The 15,506-nt window shown below is 56.3% G+C and overlaps 1 protein-coding gene across 1 annotated transcript in view; it reads left to right on the forward strand.

Moving 5' to 3' along the window:
- The window catches only part of VDR (vitamin D (1,25- dihydroxyvitamin D3) receptor), a 60,842-nt gene extending 45,374 nt beyond the window's left edge, over positions 1–15,468 (forward strand). The window contains exons 5-10 of the mRNA XM_014959298.1: positions 8,726–8,910; positions 10,111–10,234; positions 10,531–10,702; positions 12,225–12,376; positions 13,149–13,265; positions 14,460–15,468. Coding sequence (XP_014814784.1) covers positions 8,726–8,910; positions 10,111–10,234; positions 10,531–10,702; positions 12,225–12,376; positions 13,149–13,265; positions 14,460–14,719 — 1,010 coding nt within the window. The 3' untranslated portion in view covers positions 14,720–15,468. The remainder of the gene's footprint in view (positions 1–8,725; positions 8,911–10,110; positions 10,235–10,530; positions 10,703–12,224; positions 12,377–13,148; positions 13,266–14,459) is intronic.
- Positions 15,469–15,506: the final 38 nt, after the last annotated feature.

Below are 15,506 nucleotides of genomic sequence, written 5' to 3' on the forward strand. Positions count from 1 at the left end.
GATTTCTCACTGTTATACCCCAATTCCCTCTTTTCTCCACTCCTTTTTTCTCCAAACACCTTCATTTGGATTTTCCAGCCCAGAAAGTCCCCAGGGCTTGGTTTTAACTCTTCATTTAAAGCGAGCGACGCCTTTAGAAAGGGTTGTAAATCCGGCGAGAAGCTTCGCTCACTGATGGCAGAGTCACTGGTAACTTTTTTTTCCCCAAAAAAGGAAAAAACATGGTATTTCCCAAAAGTAGAGAAGAAACTGCCCTTGATGGAGCATCTCAGCCCTGATTTCGTGCATAGAATCATGGAATTGTCTGGGTTGGATCATCGAGTCCAACCATCAACCCAACGCTGACCAAAACCATCACGTCATGTTTCTAAGCACCACGTCAACCCAACTGTTGAATCCCTCCAGGGATGGTGACTCCACCACCTCCCTGGGCAGCCCATTCCAAGGCTTGATAACCCTTTCCGCGTAAAAATTTTCCCCAATATCCAATCTGAACCTCCCCTGGCGCAACGTTGAGGCCGTTTCCTCTTGTTTCTTGGAAAATGAGACCGACCCCCCCTGGTTCCATTCTCCTTTCAGGGAGTTGGAGAGAGTGAGAAGGTCTCAGCCCCCTTTTCTCCAGGATGAATGAAGCTGAGGGACTTAGGACTTTTTGGTCTGGAGAAGAGAAGGCTGAGGGGCGATCTCATCAAGGGTGGGGGTCAGGAGGATGGGGCCGGTCTTTCCAGTGGTGCCCAGTGACAGGACAAGAGGAAACGGGCACAAACTGGAACAGAAGAACTCTTGAGTTTGAGGGTGGCAGAGCCCTGGAAGAGGCTGCCCAGAGAGGTGGTGGGGTCTCCTTCTCTGGAGACATTCAAACCCCCCCTGGATGAATCCAACCTGCTCTGGGTGGGACCTGCTCTGGCCAGGGGGGGTTGGAGGAGATAATCTCCAGAGGTCCCTTTCAACCCCATATCATTCTGGGATTCTGTGATTCAAAACACCCCTTTGAAAGCCAGAAAGGGGGTTAACCTGTGGTTGAACCCCCCTGGGCTGTCTCCTTGTAAGAAGTTATGCTTTTCTGTGCCGTCCAACAACGCCCAAACCTGGAAGATGGTAAATTCCCCCAACCAGGTACGGCTTCTCCAACGTGGCCTCCTTGAACAACCACCTGAGATGTTTCCAGCACCCTCTTAGGGTTCTCCATCCACCAGTTTGCCCTCTGGAGACCTTGATTTGTGCTTCCACCTCCTCTCCGTGCTTGGAGAACCCTTTTGCGTGGCCAAAACGGGGTTGATTTGACCCCCAAAATGTTTTTTTTCCCTTTCCCTAGGAGAAGCATGAAGAGGAAAGCCATGTTCACCTGCCCCTTCAATGGTGACTGCAAGATCACCAAGGACAACCGGCGGCACTGCCAGGCCTGTCGGCTGAAGCGCTGCGTGGACATCGGCATGATGAAGGAGTGTGAGTACTGCCGGGGGGGTGGGATGTCCCTTTGTCCTTCTCCATGAGGGTGAACCTCAAACCCCCCCCGGAGCCCTCCCTGCCCCGAAGGGGACGCCAAGGGCAGGGGGGACAGGGGAGGTGGTGGGTAATGATTGCGAGGAGCTCGTTTAATGATTGTTCCTGCGGTGCTTGGCGAGGCGGGGAGTTGTTTTTTTTTACCGGAACCGAGTGGTTTTACTGGTTTTTGGAGGGGGAAAGGGGGGGTGGCACCAGCTTCAGGAGAGCATCCGGGGCTGTTTCTCATTAACTCCTGGGGGTGTTAAATGAATTTCCTCCCATCCTGCCCCGGCAAAAACACCATCCCCCCCGTACCCAAGCAGGGAGAGTGGAAGGAGCTTCCCCCGTGGGGTCACTCATTCCCTTTTGCTGTCATTTCTCTACCACGCATATATTTTGGGGGAGGGGATCCCTAATTCTCACCCCTCTCCCCATCCCCGGGGTCCATCCAGCCGGCCACGTGCGCAGCTGAGACCTGAGTAAATAGCAGAGGGAGGCAAAGTCGTTTTTAACCCAATCCAAACACCCCAGTGCCATCCAAATATTTATTTTTCTTCTCCTATATTTATAGATAAGCGGCTTTTAAAAATAAAAAAAATATATATAAAAAAAAATAATCTGGCTGTCACGCTTCCCCCTCCGTCCCCACGCTTTCCACATCCCAGGTTTTCCAGGGGAAAGGCTGGCTGGTGCCCGCCGAGGGTTCAAACCAAAATAACAGCCTTCTGCTGAATGGGGGAACATCGCAGACAAGGACATTGTGATTGATGGACCTGAAAAATTTGGCAAAGGGAAGCGGCCCCTGGTTGCCTTACGTGGCGAGCGGGGAGCAAGCAGCCTCCCATGTCACAGGGGCCACCAGAAAAGCAGAACCTGCAGGTGTTTGCAGGGGGCTGAAGAAAAAAAAAAAAAAAAAGCCTAATTTTCCAGTTGTTCCCAAAGATGGAGTAGATCCCCAAGGAGGAAAAGATCCTTGGATCTTATTCTTTCAAACCAGTGTCCATCTCCCATGAAAAGGGAGAAATCCACCGTGTGTAGCCATGTTTTTGGTGGATACAAGGATGTGTGAGCCCATGGCAGCCCGTCATCGCGGTCCATTTAACGTAGCCATTGCTAACGAGGGAAACGTGTTGATTTGTACTGGTTAATTACCCGGGAAGGGCCGGAAAATTCAGCGGCAGCGATGAATGGGGGTGTTTGCACCCCAGACGGGGTCAAGTCTCAGGGATGTGCTGGGTTCAGGGGATGTTCCAGGTCTCAGGGATGTGCTGGGGTCCCAGGATGTGCCGGGTCATAGGGATGTTCCAGGTCTCAGGGATGTTCTAGGTCCCAGGGATGAATCAGGTCCAAGGATTGTGCTGAGTCCCAGGGATGTGTTGGGTCCCAGGGATGTTCCAGATCCCAGGGATATTCCGGGTCCCAGGGATGTGCCAAAGTCCCAGGGATATGCTGGGTCTTCGGGATGTGCCGGGTCCCAGGGAAGTTCTAGGTCCCAGGGATGAGCCAGGTACCAGGGATGTACCAGGATCCCAGGGATGTTCTGGGTCCCAGGGATGTTCCAGATCCCAGAGATGTACTGGGGTCCCAGGGATGTACCAGGATCCCAGGGATGTTCTGGGTCCCAGGGATGTTCCAGATCCCAGAGATGTACTGGGGTCCCAGGGATGTACCGGGAGGGATGTTCCAGGTCCCAAAGATGAGCCAGGTCCCAGGGATGTGCTGGGTCCCAAGGATGTGCCAAGATCCCAGGGATATGCCAGGTCCTAAGGATGTGCTGGGTCCCAGGGATGTTCTGTGTCTCAGGAATGTGCTGGGTCTCAGGGATTTTCCAGATCCCAGGGATATGTCAGGGTTCCAGGGGTGGGATGTGTGAGGTCTCAGGGATGTTCCGGGTCCCAAGGATGTTCCAGGGTCCCAGGGATGTTCCAGATCCCAGGGATGTTCCAGAGTCCCAGGGATGTTCCAGATCCCAGGGATATGTCAGGGTTCCAGGGATGGGATGTGCCAGGTCCCAGGGATGTGTTGGGTCCCAGGGATGTGTTGGGTCCCAGGGATGTTCCAGGGTCCCAGGGATGTTCCAGATCCCAGGGATGTGCCGGGTCCCAGGGATGTCCCCCCTCTCCGCGGGAGTTAACTTGTAAACCACCTTGTTAGCAAACTGTTACTGCATTAACAAAACTTAACCTAAGGAGACTAAAAATAGCCTCCCCACGGACTTTGCTGCTGGTGAAATGAAGGGGAACAAGGTGTGCTGCTGTTATTTTTAGGCCGGATCAGGGATCTTGAAGCTCTTGGGGGGGGGGGGGGGGGGGGGGTTCCTCCCCAGGCTGTCGTTGAAGGGTGAGGAGGAGCCCCATGGGCAAGGCCGGGTCGGTTTTGGTGGGGTCTGAGTCAGAAGCAGAAATGAGAGAGCGGGATGGGGATAGAGAGGAGGAGGAAGAGGAGGAGGAGGAAGAGGGCAGAGCCTCGGCAGACCTCCTGCCTGCCTTAACTGGGGGGTCTGGTGCAGGCAGACCCTTCTCCATCTCCCCTAGCTTGGGGTGGTTGGGTGGCCTGGGTGATTGTAGACATCATTTCCAGCCCCAAACCACACCAGGCTGAGACCTGCAGCCGTGCTGAGGGGTCCCTACCCCACCATGGGGGCTCTCCACAGACCAGAGGCCACGGTGATGGGCTGGAGGCACAAACGAGGAAGGGATGGTATGCGTCGAAAACTCATGGAGAGCAAAATCCCTGAGCCACCGGCACTCCCTGGGGAGCTGGGGACAGCCGTGGGGCGGCCACGGTCCCCACAGGAGGTGGGAGGGAGGAGGTGGAGGCTGGAGGGAAGCCGAGGTTACGGCCATGGGGCAGGATTTACAGCCCCCACTGCCGTCCGCAGCCAACGTTAGCAAATAGTTGTGGCTTTCCCTGCTCCTGCCTTTATCGGCGCCGGGTAAAGTGCAGGGCAAGCACATGGGGCTGGCCATCGGTGGGACAGAAATCCACCTCCCAGCCCCAACACTTAAATTTGGGAATGCTCCTTTTGCCCTTTTCCGGAGCGTTTTCCCTTCACATGGCTCCGAGGAGGGCAAATCTCCAGCCCATGGATGCTCTGGGTGCCCTCTCCGCTTCCCTCTGGTTTTTCCCAGGGTGATGCTTAACATGAGTGTGCTTTAAAACAGGGAAAAGGGTTTATCCTGCCTGCTCTGGTGCCGTTTTGGGTGGCAAAATGCTGAAGCGAGTCCTTCTGCCCAGCAAAATTGCCTTTTCCCAACTGCCTGGAGCTCAGGAAGGGATGTCCATCCCTTGGGGCCGGGATGGACCAGCCTTTAGATAGACCCAGGCTCTGCAACCACCCATAACCTTTGGGGGATTCCCCTCTCAGCATCTCTGCCCCTTCTCCCCCAACCTTTAACGGGTCTCCAGCACATTCATGTAGGGACATGGTCGTCTCTCCTCCAGGGTCCAAAGGTGTTGGAAGATAAATCAGGCACCCCCAAATGGAGCGGCCGGAGGGACCCATGGGCTCCCCTGGGCTGCAGGGCTCTCACAACACTGAATTTATTCCTTCCCCATCTCCTTATTTGCTGCTGGGGGATTTCTTTTGGTGCTTGTCGCGGTGCCAGGTGGCCAGGAATGAGTGACTCCCCTTGGGAGGATCCCCAGATGTGTTCTGGGTGGGGAATTTGTCCTTCTGTGGCTGGGTCCTCGGCCATCGGTGGAGGTGGTTGGAGCTCAACTCCCTCCCTGGAGCCACAGCGAGGTCTACGGCTTCCCTGGGGTCAGCACCCCGTGGATTTTCTCTCCCCTTTTCCAAGGAAAAAGGATCTGGTCGTAGTCAGGAGCCGGTGATGCTCAGCACCCTCCCCACGAGGCTCCGTTTTATGATCTCAGCGGTGAAAATCCCCCAAAAGGGGAGGAGCGAAAAAAATGAAAAACACAACCAACCCACACCAAACCATCATCATTTTGGAGCAGAAACTGGAAGGAGATAGCCCGGAGAGAAGGGATTTTCCCGAAGGGGTCAGGAGAGGAGCGGAGATGCTCAGGAGGGGAGCTGGTGGGGTGGGATGGTGGGAGGAGGATGAGGAGGGAGGTGGCCTTTCCAGCTCTCCTTCTGCTTCCCTGAACAGGCGGTGGGACTCGAGGCACAAAGAATTCCCTGTTGCCCCAAACGGGTTGTTTCCTGGCCCCGGGAGCCACCGCTCAGTGTCGTCGTGTGACACCGACACCAGAGACCGGCCGAGAGGGAGGGAAGAGTTGTGGCCATCCAGGAAAATGTCCCCTGGTGGCCACCAGCATTGACAGGGTGGCCAGGAAGCATCTCTGCTCCCCATGGGCTCGAAGCACATGCTATAAACATAATTAGCCTCTGTAATTAGCTCAGGCTTGGAAACCAGCAAGGGCTGAGCAGCTGGAAAGCCCTCAGAGAGTCACAGAAGGCTATGGGGTAGGAAGGGACCTCTGGAGATCATCTCCCCCCAACCCCCGGCCAGAGCAGGGTCACCCAGAGCAGGTTGGATTCATCCAGGGGGGTTTGGAATCTCTCCAGAGCAGGAGACCCCCCACCCTCTCTGGGCAGCCTCTTCCACCCTCACAGGAAAGAAGTTCCTCCTTGTGTTGAGATGGAACTTCCCATGTCCCAGTTTGTGCCCGTTGCCCCTTCTCCGGTCACTGGGCACCACTGGGAAGAGTCTGGCCCCATCCTCTTGCCCCCCACCCCTCAGATATTGCTGATGAGACCCCCCCTCAGCCTTCTCTTCTCCAGCTGAACAGCCCCAGGTCCCTCAGCCTTTCCCCAGCAGAGAGATGCTCCCATCCCTCATCTTCTTCATCATCCTCCTCTGGACTGTCTCCAGCAGTTCCCTGTCCTTCTTGAACTGGGGGAGCCCAGAACTGGTCCCAGTCTCTATTTGGGACCTCCCCAGGCTAGGGCAGAAGTGGGGGATGATTTCCCTCCACCCACTGGCTGCTCCAGGAGACCTTCTTGGCCACAGGGGCACATCGCTGGCCCGTAGGCAACCAACCTGTTGTCCCACCAGGACTCCCAGTTCCCTCTCTCAGAGCTGGTTTCTAGAAGGCCCTTGGCCAGAAGGGCACATTGCTGGCCCGTGGGCAACCAACCTGTTGTCCCCCAGGACTCCCTCAGCCTTTCCCCAGCAGAGAGATGCTCCAGTCCCTCATCATCTCCTCCTCCTCCTCTGGACTCTCTCCAGCAGTTCCCAGTTAGGGCGCTGAGCTGGCCGTAACCTGCCACTGGTGGGAGCGACCTTTCGGGCCCGTCATTCCCCTTGTGCCTCCGAGATCTTCCAGTCCCCGCTGAGGTTGTGCAAGTTTGAAAATGTATTGGAAAAACGCCCTGGGCTAAAGGTGGCAGCAGGGAGAGGGAACTGCAGAGGGTTCCTTGCCTCCGGTGGCTCCCACCGCCCTTCGCCAACCTCTTGGCCCAAATTCCACCTCGGCTCGAGCCTTTCTGGGACCCGAGGCCAGCAGAAAGCTGCCTTCCCATCAGATAACACGCTTTAAATGACCAGTTGAAGGGCTAAGAACGTCTTGAGGAATTAGCTCTGCTATTTATTTTTTTTTCGCTGTGGTCGGTGTGTATTAACGAGCTTTGGGGAACGCGTGACTCTGTTACGAGGCAGCCCCGGGAGATCCACATGGCTCCTTGGTGCTTTTCTTCTCTCTTTCAACCTTCTGAGGCCCCTCACGTCTTTAAGCTCTTTTTATAAAGGTAAGATTTGAGACCAGATTGCCTGTGGATGGTCCCCTTCCCTAAATAAATGGTAGAAGCCATGCGTATCACCTTGTCCAACCCTTGGCCACCTTGGTCACCCAAAACACAAGCCATAAACACCCAACCCTTGGAGGACGGGTATGGGGTGCTCCCCAGAGCTTGGGGTCTGAATGAGGGGATGGAGTCCACCCTCAGTTGGCAGAGGACACCGGGTTGGGTGGGATGTTGATCTGCTGGAGGGTGGGAAGGCCCTACAGAGGGGTCTGGACAGGCTGGATCCATGGGATGAGGCCAAGGGTGTGAGGTTCAACCAGGCCAACTGTCCCACCAGCCCCATGGAGGCTCCAGGCTGGGGGAAGAGTGGCTGGAAAAGGACCTGGGATTGTTGGTCACCAACTGGCTGAAGATGAACCAGCAGTGTGCCCAGGTGGCCAAGAAGGCCACCAGCATCCTGGCCTGTATCAGGAAGAGTGTGGCCAGCAGGACTGGGGCAGTGATGGCCCCCCCTGGACTGGGCACTGGTGAGGCCCTGCCTCGAGGGCTGGGTCCAGTTTTGGGGCCCCTTATAACAAAAAAAGGACATTGAGGGGCTGGAGTGAGTCCAGAGAAGGGCAACGGAGCTGGTGAGGGGTCTGGAGAAGGAGGAGAAGGGGGTGGAGAACCAAAGAGAAGGGGCTGGAGAACCAAGGAGAAGGGTCTGGAGAACTTGTGAGGAGCAGCTGAGGGAGCTGGGGGGGTTCAGCCTGGAGAAAAGGGGGCTGAGGGGAGACCTTCTCGCTCTCTCCAACTCCCTGAAAGGAGCTGGGGGGGGTTGGTCTTTTCTCCCAAGAAATGAGAGGAAACAGCCTCACGTTGCACCGGGGAGGGGGTGTTAGGATGGATACTGGGGGAAAAATTGTCACTAAAAGGGTTGTCAACCATCGGAAGAGGCTGCCCAGGACAGGGGTAGAGTCATCCTCCCTGGAGGGATCTAAAAGCCGGGCTTGGAGATATGGGTCAGTGATGGCTTTGGTCAGTTTTGGCCAGTGATGAGTTGATGGTTGGACTGGATGATCTGAAAGGTCCCTTCCAACCAAATTCCATAATTCTATGATTGATCCTGTGCTTATGTGTCCCTTGAGCTTAAACATCCCCACGATGCCGCAGAAGCCCTGCTGGCCACTGGCCACTGTGGCCTGGTAGCCGGCCACAGGGACCGAGCAGTGCCACCATCAGGCTGCCTCTGTTGTTGGGCGCCAAGAACGACGTTGGGGCCGGATGAACCCACTGCCTCTGGTGGGATGAAGATTTTCTTTCACCCAAAAGCACGGAGTAGACGTGTGGCAGCACCGACGTGGCCTTATTGCACCCAATCCTTGCCTAAACGCACCCAAAGGGGCTATAAATTGTCCCGGTTTTGCCGTGGGAAGCTGTGTCCCATCAGCCAAGGACAGGAGAGGGATGGGGGTTGAGGCAGGTTTAATAATTAATTAACGAGGTGATGGGGGATTCCCGTTTCTGAGGCTTTCCCTGTCCCCGCAGTCATCCTGACAGACGAGGAGGTCCAGAGGAAGCGGGAGATGATCCTGAAGCGCAAGGAGGAGGAAGCCCTCAAGGAGAGCCTGAAGCCCAAACTCTCAGAGGAGCAGCAGAAAGTCATCGACGTCCTCCTGGAGGCTCATCACAAAACCTACGACCCCACCTATGCCGATTTCACCAAGTTTCGGGTAGGTCCGGAGCCAGCACCAGCCCCCCATTCCCACCCAGGTGGGACCTGGATGTTCCTGCAAAAAACAAGAAACCCCACAAACAGCCACAAACCAACAATCTCGGGCTCTAGAGCATGCCCTGAAGAGCCACCTCTACACATTTCATAAATCCCTCCAGGGATGGTGACTCCACCACCTCCCTGGGCAGGCTGTTCCAGGGCCTGACCACCCTCTCAGGAAAGTCATTCTTCCCAATATCTCATCTAAACCTCCCCTGCCCCAACTTCAGACCATTTCCTCTGCTCCTGGCATTATTCCCTTGGGAGAAGAGGCCAACCCCCACCTTTCTCCACCCTCCTTCCAGGGAGCTGTAGAGGGCAATGAGGTCTCCTCTCAGCCTCCTCTTCTCCAAAGAGTTCCCTCAGCCTCTCCTCGGATGACTTGTTCTCCAGACCCCTCACCACCTTGGTGGCTCTCCTCTGAACATGCTCCAGCACTTCAATGTCCTTCCCTACTCCTGCTGGCCACGCTGGTCCCGATACAAGCCAGGATGCCGTTGGCCTTCTTGGCCACCTGGGCACACTGCTGGCTCCTGTTCAGCCGGTGTCCACCAACACCCCCAGGTCCTTTTCTGCTGGGCAGCTCCCCCAGCCTGGAGCGTCACTTGGGGTTGGTGTGACCCAAAAGCAGGACCTTGGCCTTATTGAACCTCATCCCGTTGGCCTTGGCCCATCCATCCAACCCGTCCAGGTCCCTCTGTAGAGCCTTCCGACCCTCCAGCAGATCAGCTCTCTCACCCAGTTTGGTGTCATCTGCAAACTCACTGAGGGTGCACTCAATCCCCTCATCCAGGTCATTGATAAAGGTATTAAACAAGACTGGCCCCAAAACTGAGCCCTGAGGGACACCACTGGTGACCCCATTGATCCCAACTCTTGGGCACGACCATCCAGCCAGTTCTTTACCCAATGAAGAGGCCACTTGTCTGTGCCATGATTCCCCAGCTTCTCCAGGAGAACACTGTGGGGGATGGTGTCAAAGACCTTCCCAAAGTCCAGACAGATGATGTCCACAGCCTTCCCCGCATTGTTTGGGGTTTCACCCCACCGCTTCTCGTTAGAGAAGAGCTCCTTAATCCCAAAACCCCGTGGAGGCTGTTGCCAGGGGGCAAAGGGTGGCCACCAAATTGCTCTCCTCATCTCCTGCTCTCTCCTCCAGCCCCCCGTGAGGAGCAGCGCCGGCAGCAGGGAGGCAGCAAGGTCCTCCTCCATCCTCACCCAGGACCTGTCCTCAGAGGACTCCAGCGACCTCTTCGGCCCCGACGCCTTCAGCACATTTCCAGGTACCACCTCCCCCCCTAAAAAATGCCTAAATTACCTAAATCTGGCTGTTCAGCCCCTTTTTTTTACCTCTTCTGGGGAAACTTATGTAAGACCCTCTTGGAGGGCTTTCTGCGAGCACAAAGCAGGACGTTCTTGGCTGGAGGGTGGTCCCTGCAGAGCCCTGTGGGTCTGAGGCCTCCGGGGTGGCCAAGAGGAGTGTGAAGGTGACACTGGGCTGTGTCCTCACTGCTCTGGCATCACCTCCCCTCATCCATACCACATCGAGGTACCTTCTGACCGTCTCCCCTCTCCCCAGAGTCCGTGGAGCCCCAGATGTTTTCCAACCTGGTCCTCTCCGAGGAAAACGAGGAGAGCTCCTCCATGAACATCGACTTCTCCCACCTCTCCATGCTCCCGCACTTGGCCGACCTGGTCAGCTACAGCATCCAGAAGGTGATCGGCTTTGCCAAAATGATCCCAGGGTTCAGGTGAGGCCCTTTGCTCCCAGATCCCGTGGTGGTTTTCCGACCCTCGGAAATCCCCTCCTACCCTTCACAGCCAGGTCGTTTTTTCCTCTCTTTCATCTTCAAAGCTCTCCCTGGGGCTCTCTTCCCTTCCCAGGTCTGTTCCTAACTTTCCTGTCTCCTCTCCTTCCTGGTCTTCCTCCTCTCCTGTCTCTACCCTGCTTCACCCAGACTCTTGTCAGCCAAACACTTGAGCTCCTGAGATGCTGGAGGCCATGAGAGTGGTCCCCATCCTGGCTCGTGAAGGGCTGGACCTCAGGTCCTGTTTAATTCCAGAACTAATCCCTGGACCTAATTCCTCCAGAAGTTAAACACCCATCTTAGGTGAGGCCTCTAATGGTGGTGTCCCCCCGGGGTCAATACTTGGTCCAGTTTTGTTTAACATATTTATCAATGATGAGGGGACAGAGCGTATCCTCAGCGAGTTCAGTGATGGTACCAAACTGGGAGGACTGGCTGACACCCCAGAGGTCTGGGCCACTATCCAGGGTGACCTGGACAGGCTGGAGAGCTGGGCGGAGAAGAACCTCATGAGGTTCACCAAGGGCAAGTGGAGGGTCCTGCACCTGGGGAGGAAGAACGCCAGATACCACTAGAGGTTCGGGGAGGACCTGCTGGAAAGCAGTTCTGAGGAGAAGGATCTGGGGCTCCTGGTGGATGGGAACCTCTCCAGGAGCCAGCAATGGGCCCTTGTGGCCAAGAGGCCAATGGAGTCCTGGGCTGGGTGGGGAAGAGTGGGGCCAGGAGGTGGAGGGAGGTCATTCTGCCCCTCTGCTCTGCACTGGGGAGGCCACAACTGGAGCACTGGGACCAGTTCTGGGCTCCCCAGTTCAAGAGAGACAGGGAACTGCTGGAGAGGGGACAGCAAAAGGCTACAAAGATGCTGGAGGGATTGGAGCATCTCCCTGATGAGGAAACGCTCAAGAAGCTGGGACTCTTCAGCCTGGAAAAGAGAAGGCTGAGGGGAGACCTTAGTGGTGCTTCCAAGGATCTAAAGGGTGGGTTGAAGGAGGATGGAGCCGGACTCTTTCCAGTGGTTCCCAGTGACAGGACGAGGGGCAACGGGCACAAGCTGGACCATGGGAAGTTCCACTCCAATGTGAGGAAGAACTTGTTTGGGGTGAGGGTGGCAGAGCCCTGGCAGAGGCTGCCCAGGGAGGGTGTGGAGTCCCAAATCTGGAGATCAAAGCCCCACCTGGATGCTCCTGAGTGATGTGCTCTGGGCAACCCTGCTTTGGCCGGGGAGTTGGACTCGATGATCTCTAGAAGGTCCCTTCCAACTCCAACAATTCTGTGATTCTGTGATTTAGCAGAAATACCTGCTGCTTAATCACATAGAAACCTGGGGTGTGGGAGAAGCTGGGGTGCCCCCAGTAAAGGGATGGGGTTACTGGTGGAGAACCAGGCACCTGGGTGGCCGGTTTGTGTCCATTTTGCTCTCCGGAGGGGTCTCACCTCACCCTTTTTTTCCCCCCTCCTTGGCCAGGGACCTGACAGCAGAGGACCAGATCGCCCTGCTGAAATCCAGTGCCATCGAGGTGATCATGCTGCGCTCCAACCAGTCCTTCACGCTGGAGGACATGACCTGGACCTGCGGCAGCAACGACTTCAAGTACAGGGTCAGCGATGTCACCCAAGGTAAAGGGCAACCTCCTCCTTCCCACAGGCTACGGAACGTCACCCCCTCCCGAAATTCAGAAGCGAAAATGAAGTTCAACCAGGGAAATGCAGGGTCCTGCCCCTGGGGTGGAGTCACCTCCCCAAACCAGTAGAGGTTGGGGGTGACCTGCTGGAAACCAGCTCTGAGAGAGGGAACTGGGAGTCCTGGGGGACAATGGCTTGTCCACGGGCCAGCAATGTGTGCCCAAGAAGGCCCATAGTCTCCTGGGGTGGCCAACAGGTGGAGGGAGGTCACCCCCTCCTCTGCTCTGGGGAGGCCCCAGGTGGAGACTGGGACCAGTTCTGGGCTCCCCAGTTCAAGAAGGACTGGCAACTGCTGGAGACAGTCCAGAGGAGGATGATGAGGGGCTGGAGCATCTCTCTGCTGGGGAAAGGCTGAGGGACCTGGGGCTGTTCAGCTGGAGAAGAGAAGGCTGAGGGGGGGGTCTCATCGATGCTGAGCAATATCTGAGGGGTTGGGGCCAAGAGGATGGGGTCAGACAATTCCCAGTGGTGCCCATTGACAGGAGAAGGGGCAACGGGCACAAACTGGGACACGGGAAGCTCCATCTCAACACGAGGAGGAACTTCTCTCCCGTGAGGGTGGCAGAGCCCTGGAAGAGGCTGCCCAGAGAGGGTGGGGGGTCTCCTGCTCTGGAGATGTTCAAACCCCGAGCTCCACGTGCGTCCCTCAGCCGTGGGACACCTTGGTCCAGAGCAGCCTGTGCTAAAGGTCCCCTTCTCTTCCCAGCTGGCCACAGCATGGACCTGCTCGAGCCGCTGGTTAAATTCCAGGTTGGCTTGAAAAAGCTGAACCTTCACGAAGAAGAGCACGTGCTCCTCATGGCCATCTGCATCCTGTCCCCAGGTAGGAGGACACTCGTCCCTCCTTGGCGTCAAAACCTGCTGGGTTTGGGCTACCAAATGCCCACATTAGCCCTTGGCTACTGTGGTGTTTTCTGTCTCCCCCAAAACCCCACCGAGCTCGGGGCAGCCACCATGAGCAGATGCACCCCTGGGGACCACCACAGGTGGCTCTCACTTGGGCAGGGGCACAGGAGATGAAGGTCTTATGGTTGGAACACCCCATAACGATTTATTGGTGTTGAGATAATTATTCCATCACCCGGAATTCCAATCACCTGACCCCTCCCCACCCTGGGAGGGGAATAAAGGAAAACAAAGAGGGTTGAAATAGAAATAGATTTAATAGGATAAGACTAAATGCTCTAGCTCTAGGCAATCCTGCTTCAGCAGGGGAGTTGGACTAGATGATCTCTATGGTCCCTTCCAACTCTAAAAAAATTCAGTGAAATTCGGTGAAATAATTAACATTAATGACACTAAAGAAGCAATATCGATCCCTATTCCAATGTGCTGGCAACGTGCCCTGGAAGCCCAGAAAGCCCCTGGTAGCCCAGCCCCATGGCCAACAGGGGGAGGGGGTGGATTCTGCCCCTCTGCTCCGCTCTGGGGAGACACCCCCCTCCAGAGATGGGGTTCAAGGCCAGGTTGGAGGGGGCTTTGGGCAACCTGGTCTCCTTGAAGATGTCCCAGCTACTAAAAGGGATGGAACTGGATGAGCTTTAAGGTCCCTTCCAACCCAAAACGTTCTGTGATTCTCTGGCGATTCCACCACTTCTCTGGGTTGGAAAAGACTTTGAAGATCATCAAGACCAACCATCAACCCACCACTGCCCCATGGCCCTCAGCACTGGCTTTTAGATCCCTCCAGGGATGGTGTTTGGGGAGTGGAGCCATAGGACGAGGGGGAAGGGTTTTCAACCAAAAAATGGGAGATTGAGGTGGGATCTGGGGAAGAACTTCTTTGGTGTGAGGGTGGTGAGAGCCTGGCCCAGGTTGCCCCGAGAAGCTGTGGCTGCCCCATCCCTGGAGGGTTTCAAGGCCAGGTTGGAGGGGGCTTTGGGCAACCTGGGCTGGTGGGAGGTGTCCCTGCCCAGGGCAGGGGGGTGGCACTGGAGGGGCTTTAATGTCCCTTCCAACTCAACCCATTCCATGATTCTCTGAATCACCCCATCTCCCTGCTGCCCTTCCACCCCAGATCGCCCCGGCGTGCAGGACACCTCGTTGGTGGAATCCCTCCAGGATCGCCTCTCGGAGATCCTCCAGACCTACATCCGTTGCCGTCACCCTCCTCCCGGCAGCCGCCTCCTCTACGCCAAGATGATCCAGAAGTTGGCCGACCTGAGGAGCCTCAACGAGGAGCACTCCAAGCAGTACCGTTGCCTCTCCTTCCAGCCCGAGCACAGCATGCAGCTCACCCCCTTGGTCCTCGAGGTCTTCGGCAACGAGATCTCCTGACTCCCAAGCAACCCCACCAGTCCCCGGGGGGCTCAGCCACCAGTTCCACCAGTAAAAGGGAGAAAACCAACCCCCAGCTAGTTTTATCTCTCCGAGGGAGAACTACCAACCCCACAGCAGCAGGAGTTTTGGACCTAAACCTTCTGGTTTCACACTACTTTGGGCTTCTCAGCCCCAGCGGCCGAGGTCGGACAGACCCAAATCCCTGCGGTTTCCCCCCAAAATATCCCCACCCTCCACCAGCGCTGACTCAGCCCCTTTTTTTTTTTTTTCTGGATGTTTTTTGGGGCCTGGCTGCCTCGAATCCTGACTTTCTTCACACACGCCCCCCCCCAAAAAATGGGGCTGCATGGAAGGAGAAGGTGTTTTGGTGGGGCGGTGGGAGATGCGGGGGACACACACACACGGACTCGGGGTGTTCCTGAGCCCTCGGATTTCTGCTTCTCTCAGAAAAACTCCAAAAATGGGTCTTTTTCCCCCCCGAAGATGCCAATTTGGATGGAACCCCCCCCCGAATCTCTGCGGGGAAACACCATGGGACATGTCCCCAGCTCAGACCAGTCCTGTGTCCGTCTGTCCCATCCCCACCGAGAGGGGGGGAAATTCTGGAATTTAGGGATGGGGGGGGGATTTTCCTTCCTGCCAGACTTTTGGGAAGCGGGGGGGGCTCCCGGGCAGGACCCCCACAGCCCCTGACGGCGTCCCGGTGACCCAGTGTGGGGTTGTCACCTTGTTGTGTCACCAGGTGCCGGAGGCTGCAGCGTGTCCCCGCCCCCCCGGGGGGGAC

Source organism: Calidris pugnax, unplaced genomic scaffold (genome assembly GCF_001431845.1).
Source record: "Calidris pugnax isolate Ruff unplaced genomic scaffold, ASM143184v1 scaffold324, whole genome shotgun sequence".
In the NCBI taxonomy this organism is placed as follows: domain Eukaryota; kingdom Metazoa; phylum Chordata; class Aves; order Charadriiformes; family Scolopacidae; genus Calidris; species Calidris pugnax.